The 25569-nt window shown below is 39.4% G+C and overlaps 1 protein-coding gene across 2 annotated transcripts in view; it reads left to right on the forward strand.

The window, feature by feature from the left end:
• The window catches only part of USP32 (ubiquitin specific peptidase 32), a 223916-nt gene that overhangs the window by 156343 nt on the left and 42004 nt on the right, over positions 1-25569 (forward strand). Inside the window, exons 12-17 of one of the 2 annotated variants that reach the window (XM_021067306.1) lie at positions 6331-6433; positions 15613-15808; positions 17829-18004; positions 19575-19715; positions 23261-23420; positions 25031-25066. In XM_021067306.1, the coding sequence (XP_020922965.1) occupies positions 6331-6433; positions 15613-15808; positions 17829-18004; positions 19575-19715; positions 23261-23420; positions 25031-25066 (812 nt within the window). The remainder of the gene's footprint in view (positions 1-6330; positions 6434-15612; positions 15809-17828; positions 18005-19574; positions 19716-23260; positions 23421-25030; positions 25067-25569) is intronic. The other variant, XM_021067305.1, reaches the window with a different exon arrangement.

Here is a 25569-nt window from a genome sequence, read left to right on the forward strand (position 1 = left end):
GAAAACTACCTGAATTCACAACTTTCTAAAAGACTGCATTAATCAAGGTACTGTGATACTGGAATATAGATAGACATATGTAGATCAATCAAAACTAACTGATGGTTTAGAAATAAGTCCTTATATACTCACTCAGTTAATTTCCTACGAATTTGCCAACAAAATGCAGTGGAGAAAGGCTTGTCTTTTCAACAAATGATACAGGAATAATTGACTGTCTACAATGAAAAGATTTAGACCTTATCAGAAACAAATCTGACTAGTATCCATGAGGACGTAGGTTCGATCCCTGGCCTTGCTCAGTGGATTAGGATCCAGCATTGCCATTGATCTGTGGTGTAAGTTGCAGACTTGGCTCAGATGTGGTGGTGTTGTGGCTGTGACATAGGCTGGCAGCTACAGCTTCGATTCGACCCCTAGCCTGGGGACCTCCATATGCCGCAGGTGCGGCCTTTTAAAAAAAAAAAAGATTTAGACCTTATCTAAACCATACCCAAAAATGTAGTCCAAATGTTCCCACAGAAGTAAACATTAAGAACCAAAACTGTAACACTTCTGAAAAAAAAAAAGAAGAAAGAAAATCTTTGTGGTTTGGGGTTGCCAAGAATTTCTTAGATAAAACACCAAAAGCACAATTCATAAATGAAACAAATCTTTGATTAATTAGACATAGTCAAAACTTAAAACTTTAGGAGTTCCTGTCGTGGCACAGTGGTTAGCGAATCCGACTAGGAACCATGAGGTTGCGAGTTCGATCCCTGCCGTGGCTCAGTGGGTTTACGGTCCGGCGTTGCCGTGAGCTGTGGTGTAGGTCGCAGACTTGGTTCGGATCCTGTGTTGCTGTGGCTCTGGCATAGGCTGGCAGCTACAGCTCCGATTTGACCCCTAGCCTGGAAACCTCCATATGTCGCAGGAGCGGCCCAAGAAATGGCAAAAAAGACAATAAAAAAAAAAAAAAAAAAAAACTTTAAAATTTTAAGAGCTACTCAACACGTAGACTGGAAGAAAACATTTGCAAATCATTAATTTGATAAAAGATTGGTTTCTATGTTATACAAATGATTGTTACAGCATGGGAAAAATTTTTAATTATTTTTATTGAAGTACAGTTGCTGTACAATATTGTATAAGTTATAGATGTGCAATACAGTGATATACAATTTTTATAGGTTATATTCTGTTTATAGTTATTATGAAATACTGGCTGTATTCCCCCATATTGTACAGCATTTCCTTGTAGCTTATTTTATTTATATATTTTTTATTCTAGTTGATTTACAATGTTGTGTTAATTTCTGTTATATAGCAAAGTGACTTAGTTATATACATATATACTTTCTTCTTTTAATATTCCTTTCCATTATGGTTTATCACAGGAGATTGGATATAGTTCCCTGTGCTATACAGTAGGACCTCATTGTCTACGCATTCTAAATGAAATAGTTTGCATTTACTACCCCTGAATTCCCAGTCCATCCTTCTCCATCCCCCACTCTCCTGTAACAACCACAAGTCTGTTCTTGTCCATGAGTCTTTTTCTGTTTTGTATACAGGTTCATTTGTGCCGTATTTTAGATTCCACATACAAGTTACATCATATGGTATTTGTCTTTCTCTTCTTGACTTACTTCGTTTAAATGATAATCTCTAGTTGCACCCACATTGCTACAAATGACATTATTTCATTTTCTTCTTAACCCGCTGAGCCACAACAGGAACCCCATTGCTTTTTAGGGCCACACCCGCAGCATATGGAGGTTCCCAGGCTAAGGGTCCAATAGGAACTACCACTGCTGACCTACGCCACAGCCACCGCCACGCCAGATCCAAGCTGTATCTGCGACCTGCGCCACAGCTCACAGCAATGCCGGATACTTAACCCACAGAGCAAGGCCAGAGATTGAACCCACAACCTCATGGTTCCCAGTCGGATTTGTTTTTGATGCGCCATGACGGGAACTCCATATTTCATTCTCTTTTAAAGCTGAATAGTATTTCATTGTACATATGTACCACGTCTTCTTAATCCATTCATCTGTTGGTGGGCATTTATGTTGTTTTCCAAGTCTTGGCTATTGTGAATAGTGCTGCAATGAACATTGGGATGCATGTATCCCTTTGAATCATTGTTTTGTCTGGGTATATGCCCAGGATCACATGGGCATATGCTGGATTGCTGGATCACATGGTCTTTCTGTTTTTTCTAAGGAATCTCCATATTGTTTTCCATTGTGGTTGCACCAACTTACATAATCACCAACTGTGTTGCCTCCCCAGCATTTCTTTCTTTTGGTCTTTTTAGAGCCATGTCCACAGCATATGGAAGTTCCCAGACCAAGTGTCAAATCACAGCCATAGCCACTGCCGTACGCCATAGCCACAACACGGAAACACTAGATCCAGGCTGGATCTATTACCTAGGCCACAGCTTGTGGCAACATCGGATCCTTAACCCACTGATCAAGCTTGGGGATCGAACCTGCATCCTCATGGATACTAGTTGGGTTCTTAAACTGCTGAGCCACAATGGGAACCCCATAACATGCGGAATTTTAAAATCCAAGTATAATATGCAAAAGACTGGAATAGGCATTTCACTAAACATACATGACCGAATGGCTTAGTATGTCCCTGCATTTTCAGGAAAGGCAAATTAAAAGCACAATGAGAGGAGAGACTCATTGAACTGGTATAATAGGTAGCTGCAGTAGCCTTTCCCTCTGTAGAAATATGGAAAATTAAAGGAAAGGTGTTCTCTTGTGGCACACAGGTAAGATCTGGAATTATCACTTCAGTGGTATGGGTCACTACTGTGGTATGGGTTCGATCCCTGGCCTAGGAATTTACATGTGCTGTGGGCGTGGCCAAAAGAAAAAATTAAAAGCTGTCAACATAAATTTTATTATAATTCTCGTAAAAAAGTCAAAGCTTTATGGCAACCGAGAAATGCTAAACTAAAAGAAAAAAGCCAACTGAAAAACAGGAAAGCTCTGGCATTTATATTTGGCCTTATCTCATTCCATGTCACTCTTGAAGACGGCAGCCTAAGATTTTCTTGGTTTGGGTGCTAGTGCCTGGTTTCAGATGAAACAAAGCACACCTGCATCACAAAGATTTGTGTTTCTCTGTTCTAATCTATCTGGGTTTATTCGAAGAACTGACACAAGGAGTTCATCTCTGGTACACCTGAGAACTTAACCAGACTGGAAAAACAGTGGGCATCCCTCAAAAATATTGTAAGGAAAACGAACAAACTGTAGCCACCTGGGGCAAAAGATTATAACTGATCCATACAATAGACTGCCAAAAGTCTAGGAGGAGAAGCTAAAGAGTTTCTTTGGAAAATATAGGGCATTTTAAAGTACACTTTTATATTAGCAAATTTAGAAAGCCTTACACGTACTCCTGGCAGGATGCATGTTCACAATAGACTTGAGAAGACCCCTGTGTTTTCACCTCTGGCTAATCTCTAGACTCAGGGCATGCATGACATGAAGGCTAAGCCAGCTGTCAAGAGCCTGTGTAAGTACTGGAGAATTCCCCAGCACAGCCATTCTGCAAAGACAGGAGTGGTTTTTATTTCCTTCTCATCCTCTTCCTCTCCCCACTCCACCATCCTCTTATCTCTCCTCCTCCTTCCTCTCTTCATCCTCCTCCCTCTTCTTATCCTTCTCCCCCACTCTATTCCTTTTCTTTCCCTCTTTCCTTGCTCCTGCCGTTCAAGGGAATCTGTCAAAACACTAGCCGAACACAAGTGAAATGAAGAGAGACCTTGGAGACTACACATAACAAAGAATATAGACTTGACAAAAAATAATTTAAGAATGTCAGCAAACAACCAATCACAACAGGCAACAAAACCCCTGAGGAGGAGTTCCCATCGTGGCTCAGCAGAAATGAATCTGACTAGCATCCATGAGGATGCAGGTTCAATCTCTGGCCTCGCTTAGTGGGTTAAGGATCTGGTGTTGCCACTTTAAGAATGATTTGGGGAGGAGTTCCCGTCGTTTGCGCAGTGGTTAACGAATCTGACTAGGAACCATGAGGTTTCGGGTTTGATCCCTGGCCTCGCTCAGTGGGTTAACATCCGGCATTTGCCGTGAGCTGTGGTGTAGTTCGCACACCTGGCTTGGATCCTGCTTTGCTGTGGCTGTGTCATAGGCCGGCAGCAACAGCTCCGATTAGATCCTTAGCCTGGGAACCTCTATGTGCTGTGGGTGTGGCCCTAGAAAAGACAAAAAAAAAAGAAAAGAAAAGAAAATGCAACTCAAAACCACATGAAAGAAGTTCCTGTCGTGGCTCTGGGGAAACGAATCTGACTGGCATCCATGAGGATGCAGGTTCCATCCCTGGCCTCACTCAGTGGGTTAAGGATCCAGCGTTGCTGTGAGCTGTGATGTGAGTCGCAGACACGGTTCAGATCTGCCATTGCTGTGGCTGTGGCATAGGCCAGCAGCTACAGCTTGGATTCGACCCCTAGCCTGGGAATCTCCATGTGTCGCAGGTGTGGCCCTAAAAAAACAAAACAAAACAAAACAAAAAAGCCACATTGAAATTCCACTTTGCATGTACAGGATATTTGTAATTTTTCAAATGGGAAAATAAATTTTGTGGTGATGTGGAGAACTACAGATCCTCACTCATTACTGGTAGAATTGTAAACTGGTATAGTTGCCATAGAAGACAAGTTGCTAGTTCCTCAAAATGGAATTACTGCATAATCCAGCAATTCCACTTCTAGATATATACGTAAAACAGTTGAAAGCAGGCACACAAATACTTGTACCGGAATGTTCTTACTAGTGCTATTCTCAATAGCCACAGAGTGGAAACAGCCCAATATCGATCAATAAATAAATGAATGCACAAAGTGTGTGTGTGTGCATGTGTGTGTGTGTGTGTGTGTGTGTGGTGAAATATTATACAGCCATAAAAGGGGATAATGTACTGATACATGCTGCAACGTGGGTGAACCTCACAATGAAAGATGCCAGACAAAAGGTCACATATTGTACAATTCCATTAATATGAAAAAGCCAGAGTAGGTAAATCTTTTGGCATTGAAAGCGGATTGATGATTGTCCAGTTGTGGGGAATAACTGCTTAATGTATAACTGCTCGGTTGGGATGTATGAAAATGTTTTGGAGAAGTTCACATAACATAAAATTAACCATTGGAAAGCATACAATTCAATGGCATTTAGTACATTCAAAACATGCAATGACCTCATGTTAAGTGAATTTCTTCTCAATAAAAATACTGTGTTTTAAAAATTGGTGTGATACCACCTCACATCCACTAGAATATTTGTGATAGGAAAGATAAACGATAACAAGTGTTGGTAAGAATGTGCAGAAACTAAAACCCTGCTATAATACTCATGGGAATGTTAAATGGTGTAGCCACTTTGGAAAACACTTTGCCACTTTCAAATTACCAGTTATCTTAGATAAACATATATATACATAACACACGCATAGAATACTGTTCAGGAGTTCCCGTCATGGCGCAGTGGTTAACGAATCCGACTAAGAACCATGAGGTTGCGGGTTCGATCCCTGCCCTTGCTCAGTGGGTTAACGATCTGGCGTTACCATGAGCTGTGGTGTAGGTCGCAGACGCGGCTTGGATCCCGAGTTGCTGTGGCTCTGGCGTAGGCCGGTGGCTACAGCTCCGATTAGACCCCTAGCCTGGGAACCTCCATATGCCGCGGGAGCGGCCCAAGAGATGACAAAAAAAAAAAAAAAAAAAGAATACTGTTCAGTAATTTTAAAAAAGTACAAGCTAATGATATCTGCTACAACACAGATGAACCTCAGAAACAATGTGCTTACAAGTAAAAGAAGGCAGATATAAAAGACCGTGTGTTATAATATTCCCTTTATAAGAAATGTTTAGGAAAAGGAAATTTATGAGAATAGAAGCTAGACTAGTGGCTTTATGGGGTGGAGGGTGGTAATTTGACTGAAGATTGACTAAAAATAGACATAGGATATATTTTGGGAGTAATTGAAATGTTCTAAATTGGGTTGTGGTGATGCCGATAAGTTTACCAAAATCACTAGGTTCTACACTTAGTTCAGGTAACTTAATATGTTACTAAGTTATTCCTCAGTAAAGCTTTTTTTAAAACTTCTTTTAGAGGCTTAGTAGTGGTGGTATAACTCCTGAAATTGGCTATCCGTGTTTCACTAGTTAACAATGTGACCATCTCGCAACTGTATCTGTTTCATGTTTTTTCTTTGAAGAATTTCTCGCAGTAATTTGTGGGTGTGTGGTCATCTCTTTTGTATACCATTTGATGTACTAAATTTCTTTTGTATGCACAGGGGATGGTTAGAACGAGAGAGCAGGTATGGTCTGCAACCAGGACATAATTGGTTTATCATCTCCATGCAGTGGTGGCAGCAGTGGAAAGAATATGTGAAATATGTGAGTAAATTTCCTGCTTATCTACATTTATGTTTTTTCATAGGATTCTTAATTCCATCAGATTTTAGATTACTCCTAGCCAGTAATAAAATGTTCCAACCTAGGAAAAGATTTCAAGAGGAAAGAAATAAATACCTGTAAGGTGCTTGCTGAAGTCCACACCCTGTGCTTACGCTTCCCCATAGATTTCCTCCTTTGCAACAACTCTGTGGGGAAGATAATATTGGGAATGGGGATGCATGTATATGCACCTTACACATCACATGTAATTCTCACAGTATCCCCGTGAGGAAGGTGGAAGTATACCCATTTTATCGATGAGGATCTTTAGGCTGAGATTAAAGGTAACCTGCGTATCTTGCTCAAAGTGGAGTTTGGGGATCAAACCTACAGACTGACTTCAAAGTCATTGGTATCTCAACCACATCATTTACATTATCCTTCATTTTTTCACCTTTTCCCTCAAAAAACTAAAGACCCTTGGGTAAGAAGTGTTGGTTTTTTTTGTTCAAGAAAGTTACTTTCAGAACCAAACTTAGAACTCAATTTCTAAGCAATAATCTGCCATTGCTCCTAACAAAGAGTTAAAGAAATTCTCTTTAGTGAATGTCTAGAGTCTTGTTTAAAACAAAGATGAAATTTTTTTTCAGAATTAGAAAATTGAAGAGTACTGCCAGAAATCAGATATTTCCATTCTAGCAATTCTATGCCAGTTGATGTATAGACTCATTATCAGTTACCAAGTGATCACTAACCAGAATTCTAGTAATTTGATCCATATTTTTTCTATATGTCCTTTTCTGTCATTGTTTATTTATCAGAATACTGGTAGACTTTACATTGTCTGCCTCATCATTCTGCCTGTTCTTTTTCCATCTTGCAGAATTTAGTAGCCTAAGTATTACTTTTTGCTTCCTGTAAAAACATGATACAGGTCTTGCTTATAAACAGATAGAAGTGCACTGCTGAAAACATGAACCTAGTTTGTTCCTGCCTGCTACTACAACTCTTCTGTGCATTAAAAGAATTAGTTGGGAGTTCCCATCATGGCTCAGTGGTTAACGAATCCGACTAGGAACGATGAGGTCACGAGTTCGATCCCTGGCTTTGCTCAGTGGGTTAAGGATCCATTGTTGCCGTGAGCTGTGGTATAGGTCGCAGACATGGCTCGGATCCTGAGTTGCTGTAGCTGGTGGTGTAGGCTGGCAGCTATAGCTCCGATTAGACCACTAGCCTGGAACCTCCATATACCACAGGTGTGGCCCTAAAATGACAAAAAAAAAAAAAAAAAAAAAAAAAAGAATTAGTTGAAGGTGGTAAGAGAGAAATGTTGAGGGGAAGATCTATACTTAAGTGCCATATTCCTCATCCCACTCTGGCATTCTGTATAACTGTCCAGTATGTGTCTGTCAATTGCAGACACATACCAGACAGTAATAAAATCTACTTTAAAATAAAGGCTGGTTAACTTGTGAAAAACCTGGGGAAAGAGTGTCAATTCTTATGCAGGGAGAGGTAGCAGAGACTTATAGCAACTTGTTTAAGAAGAAGGAGAAAACTAAATGGAATACCAGCAATCCTTTCTGAAGATATGTATTAATTTAAAAAGTGTTCTTTACTAAATAAGGAGTAACTTCTTTTTAAATGCAAATAACCTTTTAAAAAAGTGACATCCCAGGGAGTTCCCATTGTGGCACATAAGGATGTGGGTTCAATCCTTGGCCTCACTCAGTGGGTTAAAGATCCAGCGTTGCTGTAAAGCTTAATGTGGTGTGGGTCGCGGATGTGGCTCGGATCCTGCATTGCTGTGGCTGTGGCGTAGGCCAGCAGCTGTAGCTCCAATTCGACCCCTAGCCTAGGAACTTCCACATGCTGCAGGAACACACACACACACACACACACACACACACAGAAAGAAAGAAAAAGTAATATCCTGGAGTTGTGCCTCAGCAGTAATGATTCCCACTAGTATCCATGAGAACATGGATTCAGTCCCTGGCCTTGCTTAGTGGGTTAAGGATCTGGTGTTGCCATGAACTGTAGTGTAGGTTGCAGATGCAGCTTGCATCTGGTGTTGCTGTGGCTGTGATGGAGGTTGGCAGCTACAGCTCTGATTCGACTCCTAGCCTGGGAGCTTCCATATGCCATGGGTTCAGCCCTAAAAAGACTAAAATAAAATAGTGACATCCTTGTTTTTCTTTTGTAAAATGAGCGTAATAACATTAATCTCCCTTGTAGGGTATTATGAGGATTAAAGGAGTTGATACATACTAAGTATTTTAGACCAGTGCCTAAATACTGGCACTGGTCAGTATTTAGACCAGTGCCAGGCACATAGTAAGTAGTCAGTAAGTATTAAGTAATATTATGAGAAGCCAGCATAGAATAATAGTAGTGAGCCTACCCTCCCTATGTTGGGTGGAGTCCTGGTCTTGCCATTTGATGTATGACCTTAAAACAAGCTACTTATCCTTTCTTTACCACAGTTTCCTTATATGAGTAACAGAATTAATAATAATAATACTTATTTCAGTAGGGTTTTATGATGATTAGATGAGTGCCTGGCATGTAGAAACCCTATATGAAGTTAGAGGTACTAATGGCAGTAGTAGTAGCAGTAGTTGTAGCAGCAGTAGTACTTAGTGATTTAAATTTACCATTCCAGTGTATATGACAGTTTTGACAAATGCCTTGCTTAAAAAGAAGAATTCTGTTCTTAGCATGTTTTACAATTTTGTCTTACTCTGGACTTGGTCTTCCTGCCTGAGGCATCAATTGGCGTTAGTTAATGTCTTCCCTTCACAGAATGGCATATCTGCTTATGTGAATTACTGATTGTCTGTGGGCACAGAATATCTGTAAGATAGTAGCATGCCTAACTAGCAAGAGGCCAAGGGAACTTCCTCAAAAGTGGTTTACCTCAGATTTGCTATCATTCACTGGAGCTTGAATGCTTTATCTGTTCATGGGATCGTGCAGATCTGTTCCCTCTTAATGAGCCAAGTGTTTTTCTACTGTGTGAAATCTCCTTTTATAAAAATAAATTGGGAGAAATAGTGAAATATTTTCTGTTTGTCGTCATTGTAGTGTATACATTTGTCTTTCCTCTTGTTTGACAGCTCTGAGGGAACATCTGTTACTACTCTTGTACAGATTTTACTGTTTAGTTAACATGTAACTTTAGAGCTAGAAAACACTTTAAGCACCTCTCTTCTCTAAATTTACACGTGACATCTCTGAGGTCCCTTCTGGTTTTTTAGTTGCCCAAAGTTGTATTAGGCAATTACTTTATTATTACCTGATCTAAATCTCTAGAGCTCAGGTCTCATGATTTCTACCTCAGTACGTTTTCCATTCTTTCATACTACCTTTAATTTTTCCAAAACCAGCGTTGTAGAGTAAGGAAATATGATTGGCATAACTATTTGTGGTTTAAGATCACTAATACTGATAGTAGACATATGTATAAGGCATGCAAAGAAGTAGCATCATCGCTAATAGAGAGGACAGTGAATCTTTATCCTTATATTGGAATATCATAAACTATTCATACAGCTTATTTTAGAAGTAATAATAAAATTCTCAAATTATAATCATATTAAAGTTCCACATAGCCCTTTTAGGAATCACTGACTCAGAGAAAATGAGGAAGTTTCTCACCATAGGTGAAACTTGACCTTTCCAGAGACTTATTTTTCTGAAAGTACAGGCTTCAAAAATAGTTTCTGGTAGTCCCAGACCCAGAAGTCAGTAAAAACAAAACAATCTCCTTTGATGTTTAGGTTACAAAAATTTCCCAGGAGTTCCCTTCGTGGCGCAGTGGTTAACGAATCCAACTAGGAACCATGAGGTTGCGGGTTCGGTCCCTGCCCTTGCTCAGTGGGTTGACGATCCGGCGTTGCCGTGAGCTGTGGTGTAGGTCGCAGACGCGGCTCGGATCCTGTGTTGCTGTGGCTCTGGTGTGGGCCGGTGGCTGCAGCTCTGACTAGACCCCTAGCCTGGGAACCTCCATATGCCACGGGAGCAGCCCAAGAAATGGCAAAAAGACAAAAAAAAATTTCCCAGAACAACTAGAAGTAACACAGTCAAAAAGACTACAGTCTACAACAGTGACTACAACATATGACCACAGTTGGTTTGTTCAACATATAGAAGAAAAACACTAGTGATACGATTAGTTAACTGAAAATGTTGGCAGTTTCACTAAAAGCCAAAAAGAGTAGAAGCAATGACAAGAAAAATAGGGCAGAGAATGGAGAAGAAAGAACCTGAGTAGTGGTGACAGTTTCAGGCAGTGTTGGACACTTAAGAACAACAGATTTCCTAGAAGCGAAAAAAAAGCCAAAAACACTGAGAAAACAGACACTCTAGTTTGGAACATTGGAAAGAAGTGAAGAAAAGCCTGTATTCTCCAAGTCTGAAGGCTATCATTCACTGTGCCATGTTAAAGTATATGGTACAGCCTATAGTCTCTGGGGGCATAACTTTATGGCCTTTGATAAGCTAGTACAATCATTCTATTGCTAAATTACTGTAAAATTCAACCTAAAAGATTTGATGCTGGGTAATATTTTTATACCTGTTTTCTTGCCAGTGATATGTATAGCTTATCTATGGACTAAGTTATTCAGAATAAGAAATGTAGGAACACATTTACCCTACTACCCAGAAATTCCACTCCTACGTATTTACTTTAGAAAAATGAAGATATATGCCATGCAAATGTATATCTGAAGGTTCATAGCACTTTTATTCACAATAGCCCCAAACTGGAAACAAACCAAATGTGCCTCAAAGGATGAATGAATAAACAAATGGTATAACTATACAAGGGAATTCTGCTAAGTCATAAAAAGAAATACTGATAGACTTGAAGCACAGATGATTCTCAAATGAATAACACTAGTAAAGAAGCCAGACACAGAGAACTACATGTTAAATGACAAAGACTAAACTAATGTTATGGAAAGATTAGGAGATTCTAGGGCCCAGAGCAAAGGAGAGGCTGAATGCAAAGGGTCACAGGAGTTTTTTAGGAATGATAAAAATGCTTTATATTTTGATTGCGCTGATGCTTACTTGGCAGTATACATTTGTCAAAATTAAACATTAAAATTGATTCATTTTACTGATTAATCACATCAAAAAAGCTTATTTAAAAATATTAGGATATATAATAAAAAGAAACCATTACCATTTATTAAAAATTCTACATTAAAAGACATTGCTCTTTTCTCCCTTGGGGGGGGAAAAAATTTAAGATGGTTTCATGTAAATTTTCTTTAGAAACATTGGTTCCATATAAGATTCCCATACCATTAAAGCATTTTAAATATAGTTCCAGGTATTTTCCTTGAAATTCTGTTCAGTGCCAAACTCAAGAGGAAAACTTGAAGAAAATTGTTGTTCAAGTAAGATTGAGACCTAATCTTCCTCAGTATATATTTCTATAAAAATTTTTAAGAAATTTATAATACCTAGGAGTTCCCGTCATGGCACAGTGGGAATGAATCCGACTAGGAACCATGAGGTTTCAGGTTCTATCCCTGGCCTCGCTCAGTGGTTAAGGATCCGGCGTTGCCATGAGCTGTGGTGTAGGTTGCAGGCACAGCTTGGATCTGGCATTGCTGTGGCTGTGGAATAGGCTGGCAACTGTAGCTCCGATTGGAGCCCTAGCCTGGGAATCTTAATGTGCCGTGGGTGTAGCCCTAAAAAAGCACAAAGAAAGAAGGAAGGAAGGAAGGAAGGAAGAAGGAAATTTATAGTACATAAATAAAATTAATATAAATGAAATAGGAAAGTGAATATAAATTTTAAATGCCCTGTCAGTGATTTGATAGTTATGCAGATATTGTTTAAGTTCAGGAATACTTACAGCAAGAACTAAGTGGTTTTCTAGAGGATAACAAAATAACCTGGGAAAAGACTAATTTTTCAGACAATTATTGTTTCAAATGGCGTATTTATAAAAAAGCAGCAAATGATCCAGAAGCTCATTAAAATCTGAATTTTTTTCTAAAAAGCAAGTTCCAGTAAAGTTAATTGGTATGTAGGAAGAAAGCTTAAGTTTTATTCTCATTCTTCTTGCTACTCTTTTGATTAAAGGCTCTAGAATTTCTTCAGAGCTGATTTCTGAAGGAGCTATAAATTGATAGTATTCACCTGGCCTACAGATCAAAGGGGAGAAAATATCTAATAAAATATTGATACATTGTCTCTTTTTTTGGCTAAAATTAGAGATGCTATAATTGCATTAAAAGAAACTAAAGCATCCACTGTGCTATTGCTATTCTGTGACTTAGAATTTGTCCTTTTTTTTTGGCATTGCAGAAGTTCCCAGGCCAGGGAACAAATTCAAGCCACAGCAGTCATAACATGGAATCTAACCTCTAGGCCACTAGGAAACTCGTAGAACTTGTCTTTTAAATGTAATGGTTTTCTTGGGTTTCAGTTAGTCACTTTGTAAGTAATGCCTTCAAGACCCACATCCATTGATCAGTTTCATCCACTAAAATTCATGTCAGTGTTTATTGAATGCCAACAATAATATTGAGTTCCTCTACTCACATTATTATCTATCTTCTCAGACACGCTGTGGGATCTTGTTCTACTACTTAATCCCTTTAGTCTTTACCCTTTCACTTATAAATATTCTGATCTTTTAAAAACACCAACACGGAGTTCCCATGGTGGCTCAGTGGTTAATGAACCCGACTGGAGTCCATAAAGATTCGGGTTTGATCCCTGGCCTCAGTGGGGTTAAGGATCCTGCCTTGCTGTGAAGTGTGGTGTAGGTCGCAGACGCAGCTCGGATCCTGTGTGACTGACGGTGGCTGTAGTGTAGGCTGGCAGTTGTAGCTCCGATTGGACCCCTAGCCTGGGAACCTCCATATGCCACAGATGTGGCGCTAAAAAGCAAAAAAAAAAAAAAGAAAGAAAAAACCCACAAAAAACCACACACGCATTCTCATAGCACCTTCCCATCTGCTTCTCCTCAAGTCTCAGCCCTTTCTGGTTTTTTCTTGCCAGTAAACTTAATAGAAAACAGTTCTGTGCTAACAGTGTCTGCTTCTGGTACTTTACACCTCCTGATTTTTCTCTGGTCCTTCAGACTCATTGTCCTCCCCACATTCTTCTGCTACCTATCCTATATTGTCCTCTCCTTATTCTACATACACCGTTTTCTTGTACTTTTGGAAATCCAAATTTTTATATCTAGTCTCTTCGCTCTCCTGAGCGTTAGACTTAAGTGTCCATGTATCTCAAACCAGAATAGCCCCAAACATTCCCATTCCCCCAATATGCCTCATCTTCTGAAGGTATCAACTCTCATGCAGTCATCTAAGCCAGCACCTCATTTTCTACTTTGGCATTATCTGTGTCCCTCTTTCATGCACATTTAGTTGTCAAGTTTTTTTTTTTTAGTTCCTAAGTGCATGCTTTTCTCTCCATCTCCTTACTTCTGGATCTAACTTTATGGTTTAGTGCCTCATCGACTCTTGACCGAGTTATTATAGAAATCTTCTATCTAATGTCTCAGTTTTTAATTTTTGCCTCCAGTTCTTTCTACACATTGGAGTTATTTTTAAAAGCATCTCACAGAAAAACCCTGTCAGTATAATGTCAAGTGAAAGGGAAAGTGGCAATATGCTATATTTAAAATGTGATATTTGGAGTTCCCTTCGTGACTCAATGGTTAACGAATCCATCTAGGAACCATGAGGTTGTGGTTCGATCCATGGCCTTGCTCAGTGGGTTAAGGATCCGGCCTTGCTGTGAGCTGTGGTGTAAGTTGCAGATGCGGCTCGGATCCCTCGTTGCTGTGGCTCTGGTGTAGGCCGGCAGCTACAGCTCTGATTCGACCCCTAGCCTGGGAACCTCCATATGCCGCGGGAGCGGCCCTAGAAAAGACAAAAGATAAAATAAAATTTTTTTAAAAAATGTGATATCTGTTTAACAATAACCAGAATAATAGTTCACATTTACTAAATGCCAGGCACTTTACATGTGTCGCTTATGTAATCCTCTAAATAACTCCAGATAAACAGAGACTAATATTGTCTTTGTTTTTACCCATGAAAAAACTGAGGCTTATAAGTTTACTTATTGTGAAAGGTCACATAACTGATAAGTCAGTGCCCTGTCCATAATTCTGTGTTTTTCTCACTTATTTTCTTACATATATGTATATTTTTTCAATCGCAAAAAAAATAAACACATCAAAATGTCAACTCTAGTTAATGCTAAATGATGGAATCTGATGACTTGCGGTATTTATTTTCTTCATACTTTTCTATATTTTCTATAGTAACAATGTAATCTTTAATAGTATTTAATTTTTAATAACAACAAAAGCCTTCTACGGTTTCCAATTTTCAGCAGAATAAAAGTCCAAATTACTTTATGTGGCACAGAGTCTTTTGGCATCTGTTCTCATTCTACCTGACCAGTTTTATTTATATACACTATTCCCCTTTGAAGAAATGAAAATTTGGAGTTCCCGTCGTGGCGCAGTGGTTAACGAATCCGACTAGGAACCATGAGGTTGCGGGTTCGGTCCCTGCCCTTGCTCAGTGGGTTAAGGATCCAGCGTTGCCGTGAGCTGTGGTGTAGGTTGCAGATGCAGCTCGGATCCCACATTGCTGTGGCTCTGGCGTAGGCCAGTGGCTACAGCTCCGATTCGACCCCTAGCCTGGGAACCTCCATATGCCTCGGGAGCGGCCCAAAGAAACAGCAAAAAGACAAAATAAATAAATAAATAAATAAATAAAAAGAAATGAAAATTTACTTATGCATCAAAATGGTTTTTGTTTTGTTTTCTTGTCTTTTTAGGGCTGCACCTGTGGCATATGGAGGGGTGGAATCAGAGCTGTAGCCACTGGCCTCCGCCACAGCCCACAGCAACGCCAGATCTGAGCCGCGTCTGTGACCTACACCACAGCTCACAGCAACACCAGATCCTTAACCCGCTAAGAGAGGCCAGGGATCGAACCTGTGTCCTCATGGGTACTAGTCAGATTCGTTTCCACTGGTCTACAATGGGAACTCCTCAAAATGTTTTTAAGTGGCTATAACCACTGGAGAATTAGAAACAACAGAAAATTTGGGGATTTTTTAAAGCTGCGTACTTGTCGGATTATTAAATTTTACCTCTTAATTTCTGACTTTATGATTTGTAGGATGCCAGCCCTGTTGTAATTGAGCCTTCATCTGTTCTGAATGGAGGAAAGTATTCCTTTGGAACAACAGCACATCCTGTGGAGCAGAGTGAAGATAGAATGGGAGGGGGCAGCCCCAGTTACGTGAACACCACAGAAGAGAAGTTTTCAGACAACATTTCTTCTGCATCTGAAGCCTCCGAAACTGCTGGCAGTGGTAAGTATAACATGTTTCCCATTGAGACTTAGGCAGGGCCATTTCTTACAGGGGTACACTTGTCAGAGTGTGCTTGGTAGGATATAAGGCATCAGGCTTCCATTCACAGAAATAACTTTTGAATGAAATGGTCAATTATCAGATTCTTGAGTGTATTAACTTTACAAAGAGGAGCTCTTCTGTATTCTACTTCATTAATCTCTCAATTTGAAAATATTTTCACGGTTTTCATTGATTAAGCCACATCTTTTCATATTGCTATTAAATCAGTTTGTCAATAAATTTAGATTTGTGGAGACAGTTTTTAGGAAAATCTAAATTTTTATCTCCCTGATGTTCCCGTCATGGCTCAGCATAAATGAACGGGACCTGTTCCATGAGGACACAGATTGGATCCCTGGCCTCACTCAGTGGGTTAAGGATCCGGCATTGCTGTGAGCTGTGGTCTAGGTCGCAGACACGGCTCGCATCTGGCGTTGCTGTGGCTGTGACGTAAGCTGGCGGCTACAGCTCCAATTCAACCCCCAGCCTGGGAACCTCTGTATGCTGCGGGTACAGCCCTAAAAAGAAAAAAAAAATTATCTCCTGAACTCTTAACTAAAAACATACCTTCATTGGATTAAATACACCCTCAAATCAGATTCTACAGACATTCCAGGCTGGAATTTGGGGGTTACTATGTTAAAATATTGAGAAAGACTTCATAATGTTTCCAAAAATTCCCTTCAGTTGCTGAAACCTACCTAAAATTTAGTGGTTCTATCTTTATGGGGAAGAGACTTTGGTGTATTTTGGCCCCAATGAATTTAGTTGACTCCCCTAGTATTCTGCTGATACAGTAGCAAGACTCTCAATCTTATTCTCTTGTTATTTCATCTTTGAGATTTTTTTTCCTCTTTTTCTTTGGAGGAAGAAGGCAAATTGGACAGATCTAGCATTTTCTCTATAAAGCTCTTTGTAGGGGATCTATTGCTTCTCTTTTTCCATCTGACATTGCAAAGATCACTTAGCAGTCCTAGAAGTGCTCTCTCTGATCAACTTTTATAGTAAGGTCATTTCTTCACCCTCCATAAGGGTCCTTTTTGATATGTGCTCACTGTGTATAGCTGTGCTATCCACATGCTGAGCAATACCGTGAACAGAAGGTTCAAAGTGATCGATGGCTAGAATTTCGACCTGAGATTAACGTGTAGTTGAGAGTTAAAATACCTTAAGATGCCAGTGAGGTTCGCAGCTCTTAAGTCATCATTATTCATTTTCCATTTATTTATTTATCTTGTCTTTTTGTCCTTTTTAGGGCCGCACCCACAACATATAGAGGTTCCCAGGCTAGGGGTCTAATCAGAGCTGTAGCCGCTGGCCTACGCCAGAGCCACAGCAATGCCAGATCTGAGCCACATCTGCAACCTACACCACAGCTCACGGCAACACCGGATCTATAACCCACTGAGCAGGGCCAGGGATCAAAGCTGAAACCTCATGGTTCCTAGTCGGATTTGTTTCCGCTGCGCCACATCGGGAACTCCATTAATCATTTTTCTGTGTGTATTTTTCTACTGTAACATTCATGCCTTCCTTTCAAATAGATTTGTTGGGGAACACTTTCTTCTCTCCTAGCACTCTCATGTTGGAGTTCTTGTTTTAGCTCCCTTCCGTTGGTTTAGAGACTTGTTATCACCATTATCTGCCTTTGGAATTAGGGGAAGATATGTGAGAGCCCAGCTACTTGGCCATACTTCTTCTTTCCCTAGCAAAGGACATAGACTTCTTGTGAATTATTAGAAATTCAATGTTTATTTGGTAGCAATTTTTAAAGCTTTTATGTTACCTAATGTTATTATACCGGATATTGTCCAGAAAGGAATGCATCTCTATCTCCTGTCTTCTACAGAATTATCAGAATCTAACACTGTACTGCCATGCCCACAGAATAATAGCATTAACCCAATACATGGACATAGAGTTCATATCTTCAAGCCTATTTATGTGTAATAAAGAGATTTTATCCTCTTTCTTACAGGCTTTCTGTATTCTGCCACACCAGGGACAGATATATGCTTTGCTCGACAACATAACACTTCTGACAATAACAACCAGTGTTTACTAGGAGCCAATGGGAATATTTTGTTGCACCTCAATCCTCAGAAACCAGGGGCTATTGATAACCAGCCATTAGTAACTCAAGAACCAGTGAAGGTAAGTAATTTGACATCTTTTTCAAGTTGCTAATAAGTTTCTTTTGCTTTTTAGGGCCGTACCCATGGCATATGGAGGTTCCCAGGCTAGGGTCGCATCAGAGCTACAGCTGCTGGCCTATACCACAGCCACAGCAATGCTGGATCCGAGCCGCATCTGCGACCTACACCACAGCTCACAGCAAAGCTGGATCCTTAATCCACTGAGCGAGGCCAGGGATCAAACCTGCAACCTCATGGTTCCTAGTCAGATTCATTTCCACTGCTCCGCAATGGGAACTCCCTAATAAATTTCATTCTAGAGATTTTAGCATATAGAAAGTGATTGTGGTTCATTTCATTAACCTGTTGTAGATGGAAATTTGTGGCATAGAAATGTTTCTGTGAGAATATTTTGATAGAGTACTTGTGTAGAAGCAGCTTAGTGATCCTTAGAAATGTCATTTTTCTGTACCCTAAAAATGTAGTTTCACATGTATGTGAACATTTTTTCACTAATTATTTTTTTTTTTCCTGTTGGAAAGAAATCTGTGAAAACCAGTCTTAGTATTTCCAAGTACTCCAGGGTCTTTTGGGGTTTTTTGTTTGTTTGTTTGTTTGTTTGTTTTTCCCATAAGCGAGAAATAGATTTATTAATATAGAACAGTTGTGAGAGATGCAAGCAGGCAGGCAAGGAGGCTCTGTTTTTTTGTTTTTGTTTTGTTTTGTTTCCAAATACTACAGTTTTTTCTTCTTTTTTTTAAATGGCCACACCCATGGCATATGGAAGTTCCCAGGCCAGGGATTGAATCCAAGCTTCAACTGCGAACTATAACACAGCTGTGGCAATGGCCAGATCCTTTAACTCATTGCACCAGGTGGGGAATAGAACCCGAAACTCCGCAGCCACCCAAGCTGCTGCAGTTGGATTCTTAACCCACTGCAAGACAGCAGGAACTTCTCCAAAGTTTATTCACATGATTTGGCTTGAGTTTCCTTTCTTAAATAGTTTATTTTAAAAGTTCAAAATAAAAATCTTTTAGAAAATTCTTCTTTTTCCAGTAACATGAAACTGAGCATTGGCATGTGTTTATTCTCCTGTGTCTACATTTTGTTAAATGACTAACGACTTTTTTTTGTTGTTTTTTTTGGCTTCACCCATGGCATATGAAAGTTCCCAGGCCCCAGGAATCGAATCAGAGCTGCAGCTGTGGCAACACTGGATCTTTAACCCACTATGCCACCTCGAGAACTCCAAAAAGACTGTAATTTTTAAAATCAACATTCGGAGTTCCCGTCATGGCGCAGTGGTTGACGAATCCAACTAGGAACCAGGAAGTTGTGGGTTTGGTCCTTGGCCTTGCTCAGTGGGTTAAGGATCCGGCGTTACCATGAGCTGTGGCGTAGGTCACAGACGCAGCTCGGATCCCGAGTTGCTGTGGCTGTGGCGTAGGCCGGTCGCTATAGCTCCGGTTGGACCCCTAGCCTGGGAACTTCCATATGCCGAAGGAGCGGCTCAAGAAAAGGCAAAAAAACAAAAAAAAAAAAAGAAAAGAAAAGAAAATCAACATTTACTTTCCATTCTTTCTAAGGCTACATCATTAACACTAGAAGGAGGACGATTAAAACGAACCCCACAGCTGATCCATGGACGAGATTATGAAATGGTCCCAGAACCTGTATGGAGAGCACTTTATCATTGGTATGGCGCAAACCTGGCCCTACCTAGACCTGTAAGTATTGCCAATAGTGCCTTATATAAAGAGCAATTAGAGATGGGGGTCTTTTATTACTTTTCTGTATGAACCTCACTGTCCATAAATTAGTTCCCACCCATGGTAGCAAAGTGTTCAGTAATATTCAGATCAGTTAAATAAATTTTAGGTTCTTTCATGTTCGTTCATTCATTTATTTATACATTCACTGAATACTATATTAGGTACCAGCCATACAATAATGTTTGTATGGAGTGAGTGGCTTATATGGAATGGAGGAGAGACACTGGACTAAATAGAGTCAAGGAATTATGAGGCTAGGCCATTAAATAAGTCGTCTACATAAACACAGACATTAAAATAATGCAGAACTTAGGAAGTTCTTATTGTGGCTCAGCAAAGCGAACCCAACTAGTATCCATGAGGACTCGGATTCAATCCCTGGCCTTGCTCAGTGGCTTAAGGATCTGGCATTGCCGTGAGCTGTGATGTAGGTCTCAGACACAGCTCGGATCCCACATTGCTGTGGCTGCTGTATAGGCCAGCAGCTGCACCTCCATTCAACCCCTTGCCTGGGAAATACCATATGCCACGGGCATGGCCCTAAAAAAAACAACAACAAAAAAAAGATAATCCAGAACTTAGACTGGAGCAGAAGTCTAAGAACCACTGCCAAAAAAATCAGTGGATGTAGGGGAAGTGGGACAGAGGTTACTTCTGAAACTATTACTCCCATTAACCACACACAAAGCCAATTAGGGATTGAGTTCACCTTGTAGCTGTTGGTGGATTTTTGTGGTTTGCCTTTTTGGAGAAGGTTATAACATGCAATAACAAGAACTCAATGCTAGATAATTGTGATTATTGCTCTTACTAGAATGAGTCATTTAGAGCATAAGAAAAATGCTCTAAAATAATTTAAAGGGCTTGGAGTATGTACTGTCAAAGTATTAGCAAGTTAACTCTGCAACATCATTTATTTTGCTTATACAATAAATAGCAGTATTCATTGCCCTGAATACTCTTTACATTATTGATGAAGTATTTTTTAGAAAGATTCTTTTAGTATATCAAAAAACTTTCTCCCTTACATAACATCCAAACTAGAACTTTTTTATTCTAAGAAGGTTTTACACAGATAAGATATAGTTAGGAAGAGTTCCTGTTATGGCACTATGGCACAGTGGAAATGAACCATGAGGTTGCGGGTTCGATCCCTGGCCTCGTTCAGTGGGTTAAGGATCCAGTGTTGCCTTGAACTGTGGTGTAGGTCGCAGATGCAGCTCTGGCATTGCCGTGGCTGTGGTGTAGGCCAGCAGCTCAGCTCCGATTCGACCTGTAGCCGGGGAACCTCCATATGCTGAGGGAGCAGCCCTAGAAATGGCAAAAAGACAACAACAACAAATTTTAATGTATAATTTGATCACAAAATCCCTTATCTTGAAATGCAAGCTATGTATTATAAAAATTACTTCATTTTCAGTTCAGATTCTTCCAAAGGTGTTTTTACGTAGTCTGACAACTATAGATGCAAAATTACTGATCGTTGCTAAAATCACAGTCGAAGTAAAATCATAAGAAAATTTTACTGTTGACTTTGCAGCTATCATTGACTATCTAGAGGAAGTGGACAGACTTTGTTTTCATCTAGTGGCCTTAGTTTCACGGAGAACTTCTTTTATTGCTTAGGATTTAAATAGGAGTTTAAAAAGCATCCAAGTAGAGCTTTTCTAGTACCATACTGTTGCATGTTAGAACATACAGAATGCTTCTAGGAAATAAGGCCTGGTTTGTAATGTTGTTTTTATCTGGTTCTTTACTGCCCCCTCTTGACAATAAAAAAGTGTTCTTTTGCAGGATTCATTGGTTACTAGGGCAAAAATAAATTAAATAAAGCCCAATAATTGAGACTATTAGAGATTCCATAAGATCTTATGATTTAATGAGTTTGAGTGTTAATCTTGCTATCCTTTTAGAACACTAAAAAGATAATGTACTACTCTTAAAACTCTTAATGCAATATGTTTTTAAAAATTTTTATTGAAGTATAATTGGTTTATAATGTGTTAATTTCTGTTGTACCCAAAGTGATTCAGTTATACACATATTCATTCCCATATAGGTTATCACAGAATATTGAGTAGATTTCAGTGTGCTATACAGCAGGTCCTCACTGACCATCCGTTCTACATTCAATAGGGTGCTTAGTCCAATCCCAAGTGCCCAATCCACCCCTCCCCCTAACCTTTCCTCTTTGGTAACCATAAGTTTGATTTTGAAATCTGTGAATATGTTTCTGTTTTGTAAAAAAGTTCATTTGTATTATTTTTAAGAACTATTTTGATATATTTTCCTATGTCTTTGGGCTAGCAAGCAAGTTATTGGAGGGATTACTGAAAAATACTGTTTTAACCATGTGAATTCCAGTTTTGTACATCAATTTAGTTGGGGTTTTTGTTTGTTTGGTTTTTGCTTTTTTGTTTTGTCTTTTTAGGACCATACCCAAGGCATATGGAGGTTCCCAGGCTAGGGGTTGAATTGTTGCTGTAGCTGCTGGCCTATGCCATAGCCACAGCAATGCCAGATCCAAGCCACACCTGCAACCTACACCATAGATCATGGCAATGCTGGATCCTTAACCCACTGAGGGAGGCCAAGGATTGAACCTGTATCTTCATGGATGCTAGTCAGATTTGTTTCCATTGATCCATGATGGGAACTCCTAGTTGTTTTAATTATAGGCAAAAAGAATATGAGCAGTCCAGTAATGCAGAACTTAGATGGTAAATTACTATATGCAAACATTTTTGTTCTTACTACTAATACAAGAAATAAAAAAAAATTTTATGGCCGCACCCCATGGTATACAGAAGTATTGGGGCCAGGAATTGAACCCACATCGCAGCAGTGACCTGAGCCACAACAGTGATAATGCCAGATGCCAGATGTTCAACCCTCTGCGCTACCAGGGAACTCCCAAGAAATTTTTTTTTTTTTTTTTTTTGCTTTTTAGGGCCGCACCCACAGTATATGGAGGTTCCTGGGCTAGGGGTCAAATCAGAGCTACATCCACCAGCCTACGCCACAGCCACAGCAACACGGGATCCAAGCCAAGTCTGTGACCTACACCACGGCTCACGGCAACACTGGATTCTTAACCCTGATCGAGGCCAAGAATCAAACCAGCAACCTCATGGTTACTAGTCGGATTCGTTTCTGCTGCACCACAATGGGAACTCCCAAGAAATAAAATTTTAAGAAAAATCATAGAACTCTTTATTTGTATTAAAGAAATGAGGTGTTTAAGATTTTTTTCCCCTTAATTTTGATATTACTTTCTTTTTAATGAAAGGGCAGAAAATATCTGCCAGGAGTACCAATCTTGGAATATGGGTCTAGGAGCAGGAGCCTGATAAACCTATGAATTTCTGTAATCTAACTGAAATATAGGCAGTGAACCTATTGAACATGAATTTCAGTTTCAAAATAAATCTCAGCAGTTAGGTAAAATTGACAAGTTTTATTTCTTCATAGTGATCACTTTATATCTTTTTAAACAATAGGTCATCAAGAATAGCAAGACAGAAACTCCAGAGCTGGAGTTATTTCCTCGATATCTTCTCTTCCTGAGACAACAGCCAGCCACTCGGACACAGCAGTCTAACATCTGGGTGAATATGGGTATGATGAGCCTGAGAATGTTTCCTCAGCATTTACCAAGAGGTAACTTAAGAATGCAGCAAGAATACCATGCATTTCCTTAAAAAAAAAAAAAAAAAAAAAAAAAAAAGACTAAACTGCTCAGAGTTTGGTGCCACTGTAATAATAACACATTTTAATCTGTTTTTATACAGAATCAGTAAATCACTGTGGGGGCTTAGATCTACGGTCATGCACAAGACTAGATGGGATAGAGGCAAAATCTCAGTAGCAAACTGAGAAGGGTTGTTCCCTTTTCTGGTTTGTAAACATACAAAAATAATAAGTAGAAGTTAATTTTACATACTTTGTTTCTTTGAGAATAAACTTTCGTAAATTATGTGCTTGACCTTAAACTAGAGTCTGCCAGTCAGTGACTGATCCTTTCAACTCTACATAATTTCTAAGAAGTAATTTCTTGTGCAATATCATCTTTTTTTGTTTGTTTTTGGGGGGGGGGTTTGATCTTGTTTTTTAACAAAACATGATGCATTTCTCATGTTCTGTCAAAGGAGCCGTTATAACATGTAGATAATACAGAGCAAAGGATATATTTTTGAAAATGAAAGTGACACATTTTTGGAGTTCCCACTGTGGCACAGTAGGTTAAGGATTGTCTCTGTGGTGAGGCAAGTTTGATCCCCAGCCCAGCGCAGTAGGTTAAGGATCTGGCCTTGCCATAGCTGTGGTATAGGTTGCAGCTGTGGCTTGGATTCAGTCTCTTTCCTGAAAACTTGCATATGCCCCAGGCACAGCCAAAAAAAAAGAAAGTAACACATTCTCTTTCAAAAACATCAAACCTATCAAAATGACATATAAGGAGTTCCTGTCGTGGCGCAGTGGTTAACGAATCCGACTAGGAACCATGAGGTTGCGGGTTCGGTCCCTTCCCTTGCTCAGTGGGTTAACGATCCGGCGTTGCCGTGGGCTGTGGTGTAGGTTGCAGATGCGGCTTGGATCCCCGCGTTGCTGTAGCTCTGGCGTAGGCCGATGGCTACGGCTCTGATTAGACCCCTAGCCTGGGAACCTCCATATGCCGCGGGAGCGGCCCAAGAAACAGCAAAAAGACAAAAAAAAAAAAAAAAAAAAAAAAAAAAGACATATAAATAAGTTCTCATTTTAATGTAATACATGCAGAATGCTCCCTTTTGATTTCTTTGGAAGGTTAAACTTTATTGATGAGCAGAACTTGCTCTGTGCTTTTGCCTAGTCAATGTTTCAAATTGTTCTTCAGCAAAAATAATGAGTTCATCCATTCACATAAAACCCCAAACTTTGTGTTAATACTCCCAGAATGTTATTATAATTAATTTAACTTAAACCATAAGGACTACCTATAAACCTGAGTATCATCCCTCTTCCGAAACTTAATAAGGTTAGTTTAATATCTTCCTTAGAGGTTATATTTCAGATAATATATAGAGATTCTTACACATACTTCTTGGTAAGAATTATAGCAAAGCAGTGGCCTTTTCCTAACCAAACTTTGTCTTTGGGGAACACATTAAAATCAAGGAACAGTGAAATAAGAATCTCTCTATAACACTCTTGATTTAATTTTCCATTTGAGTAATAGTATTTGCCTTGCGTCCATAGCACCCATAGCCCATATCTTTTTCAATTCTCTTTGAAAGATAACATGAGAGGCAAGATGTGTTGTTGCGCTTTTAGTAAGTATTCTTTATGACTCTTGTGCTGATCCTAGATTTTTGCTGCTTCTGTAAATTCCACTAGATTTGTTGGTACTATTCAAAAGCACGAAATTATGTATAATAAGTGGCTTCCTGCTTAATGAGCTACGCTACAAAAACTGTCTAGAATTCAGATTTCTTATGTGGCTTAGGGACAATGGAAATTGACTTGGATACTATACTTGCAGATGCTTCTGAATCCTAGAACTGGGTAGTTACTGTGCTCTAAATTTGTTCTGAATTTGAAATTTCATTTCTTACTAATTAGTCGTGAAATCAATCATTAATCATTTTGAAGTTTGTAAAAATATGCTTTCTTGCTGTAATCTTATAACTAATCCTCTGATATATAATTGAAGAAATTTACTCTTTTGTTTTCTTCTAGGGATTATCCTTTGCTTGCTAATAGTAAATGATTTGCTTTGCTGGATGTTTAAAAATTGATCAGAGTTGGATTTTGTTCTCCATAACATAGTTTTCAT

This window comes from Sus scrofa, chromosome 12 (genome assembly GCF_000003025.6).
Source record: "Sus scrofa isolate TJ Tabasco breed Duroc chromosome 12, Sscrofa11.1, whole genome shotgun sequence".
Classification (NCBI taxonomy): Eukaryota; Metazoa; Chordata; class Mammalia; order Artiodactyla; family Suidae; genus Sus; species Sus scrofa.